General features: G+C 46.4%; 3 protein-coding genes and 1 pseudogene across 5 annotated transcripts; 2 read left to right on the top strand and 2 right to left on the bottom strand.

Moving 5' to 3' along the window:
* Nucleotides 1–79: 79 nt before the first annotated feature.
* On the bottom strand, nucleotides 80–5,546 carry LOC101076882 (CCR4-NOT transcription complex subunit 2). 2 transcript variants are annotated; one of them, XM_003967352.3, is made up of 15 exons: nucleotides 5,429–5,546; nucleotides 4,437–4,564; nucleotides 4,280–4,352; nucleotides 4,042–4,189; nucleotides 3,779–3,961; nucleotides 3,604–3,671; nucleotides 3,364–3,489; nucleotides 3,095–3,219; nucleotides 2,868–2,985; nucleotides 2,479–2,635; nucleotides 2,231–2,292; nucleotides 2,076–2,125; nucleotides 1,881–1,981; nucleotides 1,628–1,772; nucleotides 80–1,314 (listed from the first exon to the last, which is right to left on the bottom strand). In XM_003967352.3, the coding sequence occupies exons 2-15, from the start codon at nucleotides 4,551–4,553 to the stop codon at nucleotides 1,228–1,230; spliced, it is 1,560 nt and encodes a 519-aa protein (XP_003967401.1). In that variant the 5' UTR covers nucleotides 4,554–4,564; nucleotides 5,429–5,546; the 3' UTR covers nucleotides 80–1,227. The 2 variants fall into 2 exon arrangements, with proteins under 2 accessions (XP_003967401.1, XP_011605552.1); XM_011607250.2 differs by having other exon boundaries at nucleotides 3,610–3,671; nucleotides 5,429–5,545.
* An 823-nt stretch (nucleotides 5,547–6,369) lies between these two features.
* On the top strand, nucleotides 6,370–9,281 carry LOC115251041 (leucine-rich repeat-containing protein 10-like). 2 transcript variants are annotated; one of them, XM_029841880.1, is made up of 3 exons: nucleotides 6,370–6,486; nucleotides 6,633–7,298; nucleotides 7,478–9,281. In XM_029841880.1, exon 3 carries the CDS (start codon nucleotides 7,622–7,624, stop codon nucleotides 8,450–8,452), a length of 831 nt encoding a protein of 276 aa, XP_029697740.1. In that variant the 5' UTR covers nucleotides 6,370–6,486; nucleotides 6,633–7,298; nucleotides 7,478–7,621; the 3' UTR covers nucleotides 8,453–9,281. The 2 variants fall into 2 exon arrangements, with proteins under 2 accessions (XP_029697740.1, XP_029697741.1); XM_029841881.1 differs by having other exon boundaries at nucleotides 6,433–7,298.
* Nucleotides 9,282–9,352: 71 nt separating this feature from the next.
* LOC115251040 (seipin-like) lies at nucleotides 9,353–11,594 on the bottom strand. Its single transcript, XM_029841879.1, has one exon. It carries the CDS (start codon nucleotides 11,538–11,540, stop codon nucleotides 10,398–10,400), a length of 1,143 nt encoding a protein of 380 aa, XP_029697739.1. The 5' UTR covers nucleotides 11,541–11,594; the 3' UTR covers nucleotides 9,353–10,397.
* A 467-nt stretch (nucleotides 11,595–12,061) lies between these two features.
* LOC115251039 (formin-binding protein 4-like) lies at nucleotides 12,062–15,557 on the top strand (annotated as a pseudogene).
* Nucleotides 15,558–17,365: the final 1,808 nt, after the last annotated feature.

Below are 17,365 nucleotides of genomic sequence, written 5' to 3'. Positions count from 1 at the left end.
TACACGTCATTTAAAGACGACCTTATTCTGCAGGAGCATAACTGACCTTTTGGGGGAGCATAAATCACGCACACACGGGTCCAGGAAAGCCTTTTCTGCTTTAATACAAACATCAGAAGTTGTTCACTTCAGAAAATACAAGAGCGGTCTGGATTTCTTTTTTCTCCTCAAATCGACATCCCCCCCCCCCCCCCGTTTCCTACGAAATGCTGCTGATGGCTGCTGTGAACAGCTCGAATTGAAACGTCCTTTTTATTCAAATTATTTTGGACTTGAAGGATGGTCGTATTTCCTTTTTTGGCACAGCATCAGGGCTTTCCATAATGTTTAAAATCTGTAATGTTTTAAGTGCCCATAGTGTCATGTGACACCCTGTCCAGCAGATCCAGAGACGGTACATCCACAAATTGCATCCTTACCTCATAAAAACGAGGTACAAGGCAGGGCAAAGTTTCTTCCAAAATAGATGTCATATATATATATATACATACATATATATATATATAGCAGTCATATATACACATTCATACATAGACTAATGTGATGCAAAGAAAAAAAGTACACAATTCTTACAAAATTGTAACAAAGACTGGAAAGTTGTTTTTCTGTTTAGCCTCTAAAAGAATCGTTTACATTTTTGCCCAAGTTCGGGACAACTGAGAGAAAGACGGGCAGAGGAAAGAGGTCGGCGGTGCGAGAGGAAGGAAAAACTAAACACAGGCAGCAGGAGAGGGGGCACGTGGCAAAACTGAAATCTCATCAGGAGCTCAAAAAAAAAAAATCACAAACAAATTTTGTGTTCTTTTATTACTAAATATAGTGCAACAATAAACATTGCATTTCTTTCACCTGCATCTGGAAATGTTACCTTTGCCTTCTCTGGGAATCAACATCATTGAATGTGAGGCATAAAAACCTCACACAGGGTCAGTCTTTACTTTTAGCCAGAAAATGAGCTACAGAGATGTAAACATAACAGACCCTGCTCGAGGAAAAAAAAAATAAAAAAACTAAAGAAAAGAAGGGGAACACAGAATAAAAGTAGAACGTGTTGATGTTTTGGGCAGAACGTCGTTTTCGGAAAGGCAGGGCAGTATCGGAGGCAATGACCCCTGCAGTCAAAGAGCCAAATCTTCAAAGAATAAAAACCAACTGTGGACCACAGCGCCCCCTCCTGGATGACAGTGTTGTGTGCAGAACAGCTGCAACCATTGGACTGATCGGGCCTTAGAAGGCCTGCTGGGCTGGGTTGTAGTTAAATGTTGTTGGCACGTGTGGCCTCTCCTCCAGCTTGTCATACTCCAGATGAAATTCCTGCACACACAGTTTGAACAAGATTGGAAAGAGCTTCAAGATGCAGGATTACATTTACTTGAGCTTAAAATTTCCTAATATTTTGAGTCATGGTTGTAGTACCAAGACTGTTGCTATATGGGCCCAGAAATTACAATATCTCCATGGGAATAATGTCAACAGCACATCTGTTTTCAGTGGTGACGGTTGGGTCACAATGCCTCACAAATCCGAGGCGGGGTTCTACAGTTGTGTTTCCAGGCACCTCATGTGACCTAGAAGAGGTTTCTTCTTTATACCATCTCAAAATTCAGCACCAATGACAAATTCTCACCTTGGCTACTTTCCTCCAGTTATGACAATCAAAGAAGTAGTACGTTCCCCTCTCGTATGTGTTGGTTTTCAGTGTAGGCTCCATGCCGGGCGCCCTCGTTATCCAAACTCGCTCCTCTTTGTGATACCTCCAGTCCCGGTTAAAGCTGCAGGGGGAATTTGCAGGGGGTGGACGTGTGATGGTTAACAGTGAGAAAGTCGGGGAAGCTCAGAAAAGCAAAAAGGTTTCCTCGGGTTAAACGTGGATGACTCACAGCTCTACTGCTGCCAGCAGTTGTAGCAGGTCTCCTCCATTCATGTAATACAGGTAGAACAGCAGGTCTTCTCCATATCGAGCCAGTTTGATCGCTGCCAACTGGGCGGGGTGCGACAGTAATCAATAACCAATTCAGGTCATGGGGCATATTCATTCATTCAAAAAAAGGCATTTTTCTGCAGTTGGTGGTTACCTTGTCCCGTATGTGGATGTTGGTTAAATATTCGGAGGGAACGTGGAAGTCTGAAAAACCAGGAAGTGTTAATGTTACAGAATGTGTTCCTATAAAAGGTCCACACAGGCTGAGCAACACTGATGCGACAATCATGAGATATAAAAGAGACAAACCGATGTCTTGAGGCCGACAGGGTGAGGACGCCCACGGCGAGGCGAACTTGGGGTACAGGTTTCTGTCAGGAAGCAAAGTTGTGGTGAGCCTCTGATGTCACTGAACTGATGTCACAGTATTAATAACTGCGTAACTATGGTAACCTGCATTCGCGCCACAAGCAGCTCACGTGAAAATGTCCAGCCGTGCACCGGTTGGCTCGAGAAACCCTCTAATTAAAAAAGGTTAAAGTGAACGTCTCTCTTACTCTGGAGAGTTCAGGTTGAGTCCCAGTGTCGTGAGGTCGCTCCCCAGAGCCAAATGCACCATCCCTGGATCCGTCTCTGCTGCCCGGATAAACGTCAGCAGGCCAATCATGCCGAACTGGTCCGTTACCATCCCAGACGGAATGTTCGTCACCCGGCCTGCAGCGAAACAACTCGCAGAGTAACGAACCACCTTCGAACAATTACTGCGCGATTGCGTCATCGGGGGCACTGATGATGTCATCGTTTCAATCGTCTGAAATAGAGTTTTCTCTCCAATCACCATTCAGCATCAAATGCAGGGTAGAGCCAGACTGCCTCACCCATCTTGCGTGTATAGGAGGAGAGTCTCAATGGGACTGGAGTGATACGAATGGCGGAGAGGTCTCACCATCAGGCAACACCTGGATCCCTTTCTTCTGGTTGTTGTTCTGTGCTGAGGCAGTTTTGTCTCCGGGGAACTTGGGCCCGTCTGCGCTGGACGTGCTCTTGCTTGTGGAGTTCAAGTTCTACAATTAAAAAAAAAAAACACTTTTTAAACATTCTGCTTAATGCATATTGGCGATTACTTTTAAGGGGGCGGGGGGGTGCAGTGTGTGTTCGGTGATTGGCGCTTACAGTTTTGCTTTCGTCGTTGTTCAGTGTGGTGTCCTTGTAATTGGGGCCGGGCAGTGCAGGGAAATCCTCGTTGTGGATGGAGAAATCTTGTGTCTGTTCAGCCGACGGTTTTGTCACCATGCCGACTGAAGGACAGCGGAGGAGAAACCGTAAATGGACAAAGCGCTCAATCTCCCATCGTTCGGGTGCATCCGATTTTATTCCCCTTCCGAATGCGACCCGGTTCTGCTGGGGTAAAACAGGACAGGCTTCTGGAACAAATGGCCTACCGTAAGGAGCTCGGCCAGCCAGCGGGTTGAGCACTGGTGTTGGGTTTCCAGTCCCTTCTCGTCGGCTCCTGTCTGCTAATGCGGGGAAGTCTGACAGATCCAGTCCCGTTATATTTTCACTCCCATCTGCACCAACGGCAGGGCGAGAAACTGGTCAGCTTTTACGCCGCCATGGCCGTAGCAGCGGCGAGATGAGATGTGCGAGAATCAAAATAAGTGCACGTTAATCAGCACACTAACCTGTACCATTAAAGATGCTGTTGTTCATCCCAAAAACCTGATTGCGGTTCATACCAAACCCCGACATGCTGCAGAGAGAAAGCAACAACTGAAGGGGACCGTCAAAACAACCTCCTGTGGCGGCTGCAGAGGGAACGGCGGCTAAATGGAGGCGTGCGACTGCAGCGAAATCTACCTGTTTATAGTGAAGGGCTGGCGTGCTGGTTGCTGTTTAGGCATACAGATGATACTGGGCGAGCTGCGGTTGGGACTGCCCAACCCCGAGCTGCCCATACTGTTGGTCCTGCCGCTCATCCCGATGCCTTGACCGACCTGAGAGTGATTCAGCATGTTCCTCGAATTCATCGGCAACGTCCCCCTGATCCAACGAGATGGGGAATCAGGATTAAGGTGCGCGTGAAAAGCGAGTACGCGGCGAAATCTGCATTTTCTCCATACCTGCTTGGAGATGGAGGAGTATGGAGGGACATGGTGGGGACCCCCGTTGTAGGGGTGATATGACTTGGTAGCTGCGTGCCTTGAGTTAGATTTCGGTTAAGCTGTGGTGTATTGTTTCCCATGCCCCTCACCGAGAAGCCAAGTGCACCTGCAGAAAGAGACAAACCATTTTTTGCCGACGCTACGTCGTATAAGGTCTGACAAAACTGCGATGTGATTGCAACAACCCAGAACTTACTTTGTGGAGCATACAAACTTGCACCAAGCTGTGACAGCTGACTTGACGACGACGGCGAGGGAGATGAAAGGATCTAGACAGAATTTTTAAGACAGTAAGTATTCCAGAGGAGTCCTCCTTTGTATGATGTTCACCACGAAGGGGGGGGGACACTCACGTCTTTGTCCGACCGATGTGGGAACATCGACGGCTGGTTGTAGTACATGTTTTCATCAGGAAAGTCGTTGTCGACTACCTCAACGAACTCTACAAATTTCTTTCTAGCACCAAACATGCCTTTGTCACCTGTAAAAAAGAAAAGAAAAGAAAAACAAAGCCCTTTTAAAATTGTGTACGTTTCTGAAGGGACCTGGCAGAATTTCATAGCTTTGATTATATTAACGCTGATTTCCATTGGGGGGGGGGTGCTAATAACTTGGATTTTTGGTGCTGCCCAACTGTCGAAAAAAAAGTTTTCCTGTCATAATTGCGCCGTATTCATTCTGTAAAATGGTTGTTGAGCCTTTCATTCAACTTCCTGGTAGCAGTATCGTATAAAACTGAAACATGTAAGGTAATGCTTTCAATAGATACACCATTAAATCAGCTAGGAATGTTCTTTACAAGTGGTTATTGGCAGTTTAATCACGTACATAAAAAGGAGTAACATTAGCGACAGGAGTTTTTCCCGTTTAATCTCCATGTGGGTTTATAAACCTTAATTCCTGCAGACTTCCCTGACCTGGTGCTTAAGACCATCAACAACAGATGCACAGCTAACATGCTAGTTAGCCAACACTGGAGCGGCTAACATTAGCAGGCTAGGTGCCCCATAATCGGGCTTTTACCACGTATAACGCCTTCTTTCGAGGCAAAAATTAAACTAAGTGTTTGAACGAGACTAAACGACAACAACTTTAAAGACAGCAGACTGGCCCCTCGGTGCCTCCACACATCTACTGTCAGCTGTCCTTTTCTCCTGCCCAGAGCAGGCTCCCGTTTGCAGCCAGCAGCTGCCAAGGCAGCAGCTACTGTCCGGAGCTAAAGGTTACAGACTGGCGCCGCATCCGAATGGCCAGAAACTTCGCGATTAGTAGCTGTCAACTAAGGCTCGAATCCGCACCGAGCCGAATTAAAAGCGCAGGGAGAAAACCGTGTGTGTATCCTCACCGCATCAATTTGCCTTCTCTTCGTTAGATCCAAGATGGCTGTGTGTATTCTGAATCGAAAGAGGGATAGCCTTTTACCCTCTGACCCCGCAGACTACTTCCGTACACAAAATAATCGAGTCTGGGCTGTTCATCACACCTTAAACCTCGACATTTAGATTTGTATTTGTCCTAATCCACATGAGCACATGTGCTACCCACCTGCCCTTGTTTCCGGGCCCTGCAGACCCTTCAGCTAGTAGTAAAATATGAATTCAATTTAATCACAGGTTGGAGGTGGAAGGCCTTGTGGAGACAAGACTCGAGGTTTTTATATCCCACAATCAAAATACTTCTATTTAATATAAATTAAAATGCATATTGCATTCTGATATTGGATTCATGGAAAATATATTGTTTGTGTGGATTTAATGGTAGTTATGTTTCAATGTGTTTCCGTTGTACTGTAATCCACCACAATGAAGAACAAAGATAAATTCAAATTCTCTAAAGTCGTCTGATTCTGGGGACCATATTCCAAATTCTTTTCAACAGCAGCAACAACTAGAGAAAAGGACTCGAGAGCGTATACTTCTGCCTAGTAATTTCCCCACATATTGTACATAGTATATAGGCAGTAGTAATACAAGGTTACATAACATAGGTGGATGCTTTAGGAAGATCAAAGTCTTTCCAGAATCCATGACTTTGCCAAAATGTAATCATCTGTTCTTTGGTCCATTATTAACCTTTCCTGAAAAGTTCATGAAAACCCTTTCATATCATTTTGGGTTATTTTACTAACAAACCCCAGCTGTCGTATACGCTCCTCCCTTGGCGGAGGGAACAAAAGCACAATCACAGAAACCAGATAGTCCAGATTATAATATATACACACAGCAAATCTCGACCTTTGGCTATTTGGACTTGAAAACGTGCTGGCCAGCAGCCATAACTTCCAGACTACGCTGGTGTGCCGGAGCGCTGCAGCCAGCGACAAAGCAAAGACTCATGGGATGACCCGGTTCTGCAGCCCTCACAGAGCAGAGGCAGAAAATGTGGGGAAGATGTGGCTCCCTGGTATTCACCGAAACTCTTCTGGCTGATTTTGCAAAAAAAATACAGCACATGTATTTTCCACCATAAAATAACGTCAAGTTTTATTCCTGTGTTAGGAATAAGTAGCTCCCGCAATCACCGCTGTTGCCTTTCTTTCTGTTTCACAGCATCGACCGTGGCATTGACGCAGCATGTTTCCACGTTCTTGACCCGGCTGAGGCCCCACAGCAGTCAGCAGATAAGGACAAGTGCAGAAGGCGACCTGTCACGGAGTGGAAAATGAAATACCTTCTCAGCTTTATCTGGCTGGAAAATAGTTCTAATGAAGGAATGCGAGATAGGCCGAACAGTTCGCACCTCGAGCAGGTAGAGAGGCTAAGATACATTTAGACTGAACCCCCCCACCCCACCCCATCATGGGCCATGATAAAGTCCAGTCAAAAAGAGCGCCAGAATGTGGTCAGCCAGACCTCGGGCGACAGCAGTGACCACATAGTTCCCTTTGTGGAGATTTAAATCCCAAAAAATAGATGCAGAGCCAGGTTAATCGTGCATTTCGTTGCCCTTCTGGCACTCAGCACCTGGGCCCTTCCCGCGCCTCTCTCTCCCATCTCTGTCATCTCGGAGGAGGGTTTAGGTGGGGGGGGGGGAGGCACAAAAAGGGAGGAGAGAGCAGCTCTAGCTGTTGCTATCACCATGAAAGTCAGGGCACAGCTCATGGTACAGTGAGAGGACTGCACTGGGGAATATCTGCCGGGACGGCACGTCCAGCTCATTAGGAGGCAAAAATCTAACTGTAGAAGATGCACAGAGCCCTGGGAACACATGGGAGAGTACGTATGTTTACTGTGTTTTCATGTCGCCGGCGGAGCTTTTATTTATCTTTTAACCTGTTATTCAGCGTGGAAATCCTGCCATTGTCAAATCATCTTTATACGCTGATGTTGAAGTCAACATCATTTCTACAGCCTTAATGTGCAACAAACTTCCTTGCTTTTCCCATTTGCTCAAGATCAATAATCCCGGATGGGCGGTGGAGCAGCATTCGTTTAATGGGACGCCATTCAATTTTCTCAACGAGACCAACATCCCCTCTCAGCCCGCAAACTGATGAAGAGGGCCGGCGGCCTGCGCGTGTCAGAGCCAGTCAGCCAGGATGGGTAACGCCGTGCGAGGCATCGTCGCCTTTGTCCCCTCGGAGCGCTGCCAGCGCTTCTTGGTGGGGGACCTGGAGGACATGCCGCTGGACCGGACCCTTGACCTGAGCGGCCGGCAGCTGCGCCGGCTGCCTGTGGCCGCCTGTGTCTTCGACGAGCTGGTGAAGCTCTACCTGAGCAACAACAACCTCAGCAGGTTACCGGCTGAACTCCAGGGCTTGAGGAAGCTGCAGCTCCTGGCCCTGGACTTCAACTGCTTCGAGGAACTACCTGTGGCTGTCTGCCGCCTGCCCCAGCTCAGTATCCTTTACCTGGGTAGCAACAGGCTTTGGCGCCTCCCTGGAGAACTTCGAGACCTCAAGGAACTCAGTACGCTGTGGCTGGAGACCAATTGCTTCCTCAGTTTCCCTAAAGTTGTTTGCGAGCTCTCTAATCTGAAGACGCTTCACCTCGGTTACAACCAGATACAGAGTTTACCAAGAGAGTTGAGCCAGCTGGAAGAGCTGAGGAGCATCTGGCTTGCTGGGAACCAGCTGGCAGAGTTTCCTCCGGTCCTGCTGGATATGCACCTATTGGCTGTCATCGATGTGGATCGGAACAGGATACGCCACTTCCCAGCTCTGGGCCACATGCAGGGGCTGAAGCTGGTCATCTACGACCACAACCCCTGCGTCAACGCCCCGGCGGTGGGAGAGGGAGTCAGGAGAGTCGGGCGCTGGGCGGACAGCTCAGACGACGAGCAGGAGGACGACGGGACAAAGGCAGCCGGTGAGGCTACAGCGGAGGTGGCGGACGCTCTCCCTGGGGAGGGGGAGGAGCAACATATGTAGAGGAGAAGACTGGAAACAGGAGATGATGGTCAAGGTTTAAGGGTTGGTCTGCATCCTGGGCACACGCTGAGACATTCTTGCTAGGGCTACAATGCTAACTCTCCTGCATCCCCCTCGACGTTGACAGGACACAGCCGTGACCTCCACAACAGATTGCTTTGGCGTATAACAGCAGCGAAACCCGACATATTAAGTAGGTTATGAATGCACGTTCACAGGAAGGCTCACAGCCTCCGAATTTGGAATGAGACAGTAGATGTTTGTGTTTACAGTATGTTTATACAATATTAAAGCAACAGAATGTATGACCTTTTTTTAAAAAACAAAAATAGAAAGATTTCATTTCCTTGCACCAAAGAATTTGTCAGAAGTGTTAAAAGCAGTATAACTGGTGACCCATTTGCTTTTGTTTTGGAATTTTGAATTTCATTCTGGATGTAAACAACAATAATGGGTTTGTTGTCTGGGACATATGTTGGGGTTTTCTCACATTATGTTGCAGAAGAGGGGACTTTGGACACCAATCCCTCCCTGCTGAGGTTAAATACAGTGAGGTTTTTAATACCAGTAATGGATGATGAGAGTCAATTAGTGCATTTCTTATTCAGCCCAATGTATAATTCATCTGGCAGAATTAAGACTGCTAATGGGCCTCAGTGCGCTCAGCTCTGCTCTGTAACTGCAGCCCTGCCGTCTAATTACTTCAGGAAAAAGTGATTATTGGCTTGATTTTCACATTCATTAATAATTCGAAAAGTTAAATAGCATGCATGCATACAGTGATGCTCTTTTTGTCACAGTGGATTGTGAAATACATCCGTTCAACCATGCAGGCGGAGGATTCCATTCCTTTTTATTGATCTGTGATTACTGAAATGACGCAGCTTATTGGCACAAAATGTCAGCAGAAGGTGCTTTATTGTTTCAGACAGAAGTCCACATAGATAGGAAGAAAATAAATACAACTGTGTCGCTAAATAACACTTGCGGTTAGAGCCTCTGGTGCATTTACATGCATAAATAACTGAATCTTTTCCTCCATCACTTTCACTTCTCTATCATAACTAAAGCAGTAACGTCTCCGATTCATCTTTATTTTAACCCATCGTGAATACAAACATCAGCTTTGCTAAACGGCCTTTAGTGACCTCAGGTCTACTCTGCTGCATCTGTTCTGTTTTTCTGTGAAAAGCATAATAAATAGTTTCTACGAGGCTCAAGCGTGGCGTGCACAGATGATTGGAGTGAATGAGCCGTAGCTGTGAAATCCCCCGTCACACACAAGACATCTCTCATTCAGTGATGAAGAAGCGTCTTCATTCCCCTCAAACTGGACCCATTATGTCTATATATTCTATATATATATCTTTTTAAAAGTTATTAAAAACAAAGACACTTTTCTTACACAGTAGATGCGGTTAGCGTCACAAGGCTAAAACTGAAATCCTTTAGAGACGCAGAAATTCTGGAGTGCGTTTTAAGGAACATTGAAGCTACATTTGAAGACAGAATCGGTTCAACTTGTGACTGAATTGTAATAAAGCCCATTTACTCGGTTGACATCAGATTATGCAGGCTGGCCATGACGTGAACAGCCCAACACATGAAGCAACTCCGGGCGTGTTGATAGTTAGGTGCTAAATTCTAAAAGCAGCAGGTAATACTGATGAAACCACTGATTCAGAATGGAATGCTGTCCCTCCTCCTGCTGAGTGTGCGTCCATAAAAAGAAACCTCAAGATGGGACAGAGATAACCATAAACAGACGATAAGAACAAAAGAAATGGAACGGTGCTTTGGTGAGGTTAAGAGTTCCCCATGCGAGACAATAAATACTCAATTCGTAGCTGGTTTGCTAAAACAACGCACATTAGACTGTCATGCATTTGTACTTAGGCCTGGACTTACAGATGTATCAATCAAAACGGGACAGATTGCGACAGATTCAGAGGCTCATCCATGGCCCAGGTCTCTGTCGCAGGCACGTCTCATCCGGCTGACGCGTCTGGCATCCATTTAACCCCTCAGAGCTGTTTGTCTCCTCGGGGGTCACAGAGTCACAAGGCGCATCCTGACCTACACCTCCAGATGTATCCGAGGTCATCGTGGGTTCCTTGGATGCGGGCTCGGGCTCTGCTTCACTTCCATGGACGTCTGACGGCTCGTTCATAGCTCCGATCACTTTGGGAGAACATAGGTCCTTCTGAGAGTTCTCCTTCTCCATACGCTTCCGAGCCTCCTCTTTCCTCTGCTGGATGCGGGTGTTGTCTCCCATCATTACTCTGACTCTCACCTGATCTGGAGGCCAGAGCCCACCCCATATGAACTGCAGGTAGCTGAAGAGCACAATGACACTAAGGAAAGCAAAATTGGTGGCCACGCCGATCACCGCAGACGTGAGAGGGAAGTTGTACAGGACATATCTTATACCGGTGAAGTAAGCGTGGATGCGGAGTTGAGATGAGTAGATCTGAACCCGTTTGGACTGGATCTCAATGACTGCGCCGACAGTCGGCTGATAGGTATTAGCCTTGTAGTCTGAGTAGAGCTCAACTTCTATAAGCTGCTTCTGTTCAGCCATCCCAGTCAGAAGGAACGGAGAGAACACCAAAGTGGCCAGAGTCTGCAGAAGGCTGGAGCGATAGTGCAGCATGGTGGATCGCCCTACGGACGACACCGTCGCCCCACCTTTGGTATAAGCAGAGAACTTGACCATAAACATACCAAGATGTTCATTCACTGGTGACTCTGGCAACTCCAGCTCCAATGATATTCTATAAGGCTGCCCGTAGGCCATCACCTGATCCCTGTCGTTCTTCATGAAAGAGATGTTGGCTATGGGGAAGGAACAAAGTGCTGACTCTGAAGCATCGCAATCAGACGTGTAGTAGAAGTGCACGGGGGTGGAGAAGCTCACGGTGGGCATGTAGGAGTAGTAGAAGCTTCCATACAGAAAGACTGAGACCCAAAGTAGCAAAACCAGGATACACAGAAGGATTGCAGCCTGGAATAATGTCCGCCGCGCTCTGAGGAGCGTCACGGCTGCCACATCGTGCAGCCAATGCAGAACCGGCCCCATCGTACCCATAATAGTGTGCGATCCAACCGAGCCTGTGGTTTTCCTAGCGGTCCTGGTTTGGGCAGTTGTTACCCCCCTCCAGCCTTGATGACTGCTGCCAGTGTGGCGGGTCCTCTTTATGTTCATACGACATCGGTGGGTGGCTCCAGTCTTCAACCGTGTAATTGCTTATCTTCGCTTTTTCCAGATTTCACGAAGGTACAAGTTTCAGTTTATCAAACCAGTAAACGCTTAATTGATCCACGAAACAGGTGAGGTAATCGACAAAAGCAGAATGTCACTGGTAAAAGATAAACTTTGTCCTGCTTTGCTGTATTGGTGAGTGTACGAGCTGTGAAGTGACATTAGCTACCAACCCGGTTAGACGGCCAAAACATGAACTTATGAACCGGAAGTTAAACTACTTCCTGTGCTAGTGTAAAGAGTTGCCGCAATTACCACGGGCAAGTAGCGAGGCCGTCGGCTAGATCAACATTGATGGGGAAAAAAAGTCGTCTCTCCGGGGCAGCGGCCGGTCGGAGAACGATCCTACAGCTTTCGCCTCCTGGGCTTCGAGTGGAAATGCCGGTGAACGCGATGAGCCGCTATCTGGATCGGATGGTAGGTTATTAGCCTCGCATTAGCTAAATGCTAACGTATAAATAATCGCATCAGAATCATTCCCGCAAATATAGTAACAAAGTATTTATAACATCTTGTAAAACTAAATGTCGCCAATACACTTTATAAGCCATTTAAAGCATTTGTGGTGGATTGTGTAGTTTTTAAATCCTCCTTTAAAACTATCAGGTTGTTACCATGCTAGTAAATAGCGTGCTAGTGGTCATTGTTAGCATAACTTTACCTTCACGTTTTAGGACTCATTGACTGATTGAGTTATGTGAAACGTAACGAAACAAAATTGTGAATGGTACTTTAGTCCGTTTCTTGTGTTTATTTCTTATCAGAAGAAAAACACTCATTGAAGTTAACATTACCGTAGGTCAGATTGCTTTTACTTCTGGAATCCTAATCAAATTCTTTCTTACTTTCCTCCCAGATGAACAAGAAGGTGACGGCAACAAAAGTGTCAAACAAATGCGCCCAAATATGAAGACTCCAGCAGTCAAAGCTACAGGTAAACGGTCTGCCTCCACCTGCCCCACTCACTGAATTTTCAATGAATTGGGAAACATTCTCTTCTTTGTCTTCCCTTGTAGAGGGGCTATCCTTGCTTGGAGCCTATGAAGATAGTGATGAAGAGGAATCTGGGAATGTCCGCACCTCCGCTACAAATTCCCAACACAACCAGTCAGCCGACAATTGACAGCACACTGGCCAATTTTATGGCTGTGAGTATAATTTTCAGTACCTTTAATATACTTTCTTGTTGAACTCGGCTGCAGTTTTGAGCATTTCACGTGTTTACAATAAGGCTAACAAAAGATCAATTTATTCAACATAATGATGTTTACAGTGTGAGTTAAGAATGCTTTCTTACATGCAATTATTCCTAAGCACCATGAGGGTCATTCTTAGGACCGGAGACAAATATATGCAATAAAATGTTTCTGCCAATGTTGTATCCACCACAGGAAATCGATGCAATCACCACTCAGCCTGGTTCAGATCAGACACCGTCTCAATCTTCACTGCCACCAACCGACTCCCTCAAACCTCAGAGTAATAGCAAGTCAGCTACCAGTGAAGAACAGAAGCAACAAAGCACAGAGTTTGAGTACAATACTCAGTGCTCATTAGCTACAGGTAAGAGCACTATTTTTAAAATCTGCATACATTTCTCCATCTACTGTAAGACCTTCATTTTAGGGTCTCCACTGTTCACTTTAACAAAGCTGTTGCATATTAGTCCTTATGTAAAAGACACGCTAAAGACACCAAAATTCCATTATTTTGGTAATTGGTAAAAAGTTCACAAGACACTTTCTTGCGCATATTTAAGAATGGGTAGTAAATGGGTAATAGTGGGTTACCTCATTGCAGCCTTGTGTAAATATTTTGGAATCTTTTGTAAAGATTTAGAACACAATAAACCCTCTGAATGAAACCTCTACTGGTACTGTGTTTTCTCACAGTTGGTGTAGAGATGGGAGACTGGCAGGAGGTGTGGGATGAGAACTCTGGCTGCTACTACTATTGGAACACGCTGACCAATGAGGTCTCCTGGGAGCTGCCGCACTATTTAGCCAATCAGGTGCAAAGTCTGGGACAGTACACCAACAGGTGGGAGAAACAAATGGACAGATTATTTTTTTGCACAACTCACGCCATGTATAGTCATGTGAGGAATAATAGAACCTTTGTCATTTTTTTTTTAGCACCAGTGTCAATGGCAATGGCACAGCACACGCGGGTTATCAAACTGAGGAAACTGTTGCTGCCTCCACTGCCAGCCTGCCAACGGTGAAAGAGAACAAAACAAAGGTAAATTCCCAGCATATGTGAATGTGGTGCACTGTTAAGTGGTTCTTAATGTAATTATTTTCTCTCACATCTAAAAGGAATTAACCGAGAGTGTTGTGGGCCTCACAAGTGAAGAAGAGGAGCGCCAGGGCGTGGCTGCATCACTGCTCGGTCCTCTGATACCATCTGAAGTGAAAGAAGCAGAAGAAAAATGGAGAAAAGGGCTCATTAAAAGTTTGGACGAGCCAGAAAAGAGTGTAGATTCTGATGGCGAAGGTGTCGGACCCACTGAAACGCCTGCCGCCGATCTACCAGACCTGAACGCGGACCCTGCCCCTCAGAAAAGTCTGAACACTAAGAAGCTGTCTGGAGAGACGTCACAGGCTGAAGAAGAGGCCGAAGAGGATACGATGGATTTGGAACTGGCACTAGAGAGGAAGAAGGTACACTCTAATTACAACTAGGATGTATTACGGTTGTATTTTAGTCAGGCATTTTCTTTCAATGCTAATTGTTGGAATATATTTATTTCCTGTTTCTCAGGCAGAGCTGCGAGCACTAGAGGAGGGCGATGGAAGCGCCGGAGGGTCCAGTCCTTGCTCTGAGACAAGCCAAGAAGCTTCTGGTCCTCGTGGTGTTCTGCTGAAGAAAAACAGGTGGAAGACTATTTTCCCCAGTGTCGCCAGCCCCGATTCTAATAGTCGCAGCTCAGACCTGGTGGACAACACCGAAACCGGTGAGCCAAGAATGTGGTTTACTTGATAGAACTTGGTGAAAGTACCATTCTCTTACTTATTTCTGTGGCTCGTTTTTTAGCAAATTCTAAGACCTCCGAGACCATCGGAGAGGGGGAAATTGAGAGCTCAGAGGAGAAAACCGTGTCAAAGCCTGTGGTTAAAGAAGAGGTGGAAATGGCTGACGTCAAAGTGGAAACACCCGAGCTGAAGGTACAGCAATGTTCTGCCTGTAACATGGGTATTGGCTAAGATTTGGATTTGTTTTCATGGTAAACACCTACAGTTTCAGATTGGACAACTGGCAAACACCTTGATCAGCAAGATGGAGTTCCTGGGAATCAACAAAAAAGCCGTCTCAAACTTTCAGCTGCTTCTGCTACAAACAGAGGTAAAGACCTGACGGCTCATTCTGAGAAATGCTCTGCCGCCAACTGTAGCTATTCTAGCTAAGACTTTTAAAATATTAAAATGCTCAGTTTTGTTACATTCCATTTTACACACAGACATGGTAGTATGAAATATTTAAAATCCCCCTCAACAATCTATCACAGCTTGAATCTCACTGTAATTACTCATGTCTCTTCCACCCTTTGGTCTTCTAATTGTCTCTTTTTCTCTATCCAGACTCGGATCGCTGATTGGAGGGAAGGAGCACTAGATGGAATCTATCTGCGCCGACGGCTGCAAGAAGCTGCTGAACACATAAAATATTACGAACTTAACGCCACCCCTAAAGGCTGGTCCTGCCACTGGGACAGGTACGCGCTCCTTACCTTTCACATCTCTAAACACCCGCGTCCCCCAAAAGTCTTACCATGTGACTACAACCCCCACAATTCCAAAGTTGCAGACCTTGTAACATGACTGGGGGAGAAGCTTAACGAGTCCGAGAGGATCAAAATACTTCCCAGACTCTTCAGATGCCCTAGCACTCTGCTTTGCACGTGTTGGTACGGGAGCATCCAGTCTGGGCCAGCCTGCTTCCTGTTAAATAAACCTGCTACTCCGGTACTAGAACTCGGACTCTAAAGCCCTTTGTTGTGAGGGCACCTTGTAGACTCTTATGGGTACGGTCAGTGGAATACGGGGGCTATGGTAGGTTTTGTGGGAGAGCTTTGCACTTTACAGGACTGAACCCTCCCAGAATACAATGGTGACTGTGACGCCTTGGAAGAGGGAAGTGTCACGCATCAAATTAAAGGTGAAGATGGAGCAATGACGGGAATCCAGCAGGTCAGACCTACTCTATTTCATGTCTTCATGTTTATATTTTTTTGAAAAATTAATTTCTGATTTAAATCCAGACGAGTATTGTGATTTTTTTTATCTCTGGTGCTGTTTCCTCTGGTGTTTTCCTGTGACTGGTTGGGAATGGTTGTCTTAGTTAGTTCAAATATGACAACCATGGTGTGAGCTGCTGATTACTACTTTCAGGACCTTGAGATGTTTTTAATTCTTTGTGTTTTATGAGAACAAGGTGGGTTCCTTATCCACATCCATAACCACACCTGAATCTGGCCCCATTTTGGGATGGATGAATATTGCCACCATACCAAGAAGCAAAACCCTGCCCTGTGCCCATTACCTCCATTCTTTTGCCCAATGTCCCAGGGTGCAATGAAACTAAACCCAGGTTGTGCACCAGCTGTTGAACTCTTGCCTTCTATCTCTGTTGTGCCACTTTAGAGAGCAAGGCCGACTATTTCTACTGTGAAAGATCGGACCGGGGCTTCCCAGTGGGAGTTTCCACCTAAGGAGGAGGAAAATTGCGAGGATACAAATGAGGCAGCCAGGGTACCGAGACACAGACGCCAGACCAGTCTGACACAAAAACACCCATGTCTGCGGCTTGTAGCAACAGGTTCCAGTTTCCTTTATTATTAATGTTGCCAAAACTGATATGTTGTCAGGCATGGCAGGCTTTAATGCTGTCTTTTATACATTTTCTCTTTCCTTAGCCCCAGCAGCGCCTCCTCTGCCAGCCACATCGTCCCTCTGGTCCCATCTCAGCCTCCTCTTCCTGACAGCCCTCCTCCACCTCCCTGCGCCCCCCGCCTCCGCCGCTCCCCCCAGACTCCCCACCTCCTCCACCCCCTCTTCCAGAAAGCGATGAGGAGATAATGGAAGTGGAGATGGAGATGGATGATGATAATGACACAGAGCCACCAGCTCCAGGGACGGAGGAAGATGCCGGCACAAGGCCCCCGCTTTACCCCCAGGCGCCATTGGGACAAATGTACGGGAGTTCAGGCTTCTTCTGCATGTTTATTAGTTATTCTTGTGTGAATGATTCTCTGTTAATTTTCAACACTAATAATACCCTGTTAATTCTTTTTCTTCTCCTTTTTATCCACTGCAGCTTCTGGAGGCATGGGTCCCCTTGGCGAAGGGTCAGAAACGTCAGAAATCCGGTCAGCAGAACAAAGCTATCATTGGCAGCAGCCCATTCTCTACACTCAGTCTGCTCTCAATGCAGGTAAAACAATCTCTTCATTGAAATCTTAAGTTCTGGTGGTTTTATTATTCCATATTCATGCGCAAAGGTTTTCCTCTTTCTGAAGCTTCTCTTATGACAGCAGCTGCTTACTGGGGCATACCGGCTGTAGCTGCCCCATTGGTCCCTTGTGAACCACCCTCCTCCACCGGTCCCAGCTTTACCCTCCTCAGCCCCCACTGCCTCCTCCCCAGCCCCCT

The sequence above is a fragment of the Takifugu rubripes genome, chromosome 9 (genome assembly GCF_901000725.2).
Source record: "Takifugu rubripes chromosome 9, fTakRub1.2, whole genome shotgun sequence".
Lineage (NCBI taxonomy): Eukaryota > Metazoa > Chordata > Actinopteri > Tetraodontiformes > Tetraodontidae > Takifugu > Takifugu rubripes.
This window is presented reverse-complemented; position numbering and strand designations above follow the sequence as displayed.

What these genes read in the sequence shown, in the direction of transcription:
- LOC101076882 (XM_003967352.3), bottom strand. Translation starts at nt 4,553, where the DNA reads ATGTTTGGTGCTAGAAAGAAATTTGTAGAGTTCGTTGAGGTAGTCGAC. An exon ending in CACATCGGTCGGACAAAGAC is followed by an intron (nt 4,353 to 4,436) that starts GTGAGTGTCCCC and finishes AATTCTGTCTAG; the next exon opens with ATCCTTTCATCTCCCTCGCC. An exon ending in CTGTCGGCCTCAAGACATCG is followed by an intron (nt 2,126 to 2,230) that starts GTTTGTCTCTTT and finishes CTGGTTTTTCAG; the next exon opens with ACTTCCACGTTCCCTCCGAA.
- LOC115251041 (XM_029841880.1), top strand. Translation starts at nt 7,622, where the DNA reads ATGGGTAACGCCGTGCGAGGCATCGTCGCCTTTGTCCCCTCGGAGCGC.
- LOC115251040 (XM_029841879.1), bottom strand. Translation starts at nt 11,540, where the DNA reads ATGGGTACGATGGGGCCGGTTCTGCATTGGCTGCACGATGTGGCAGCC.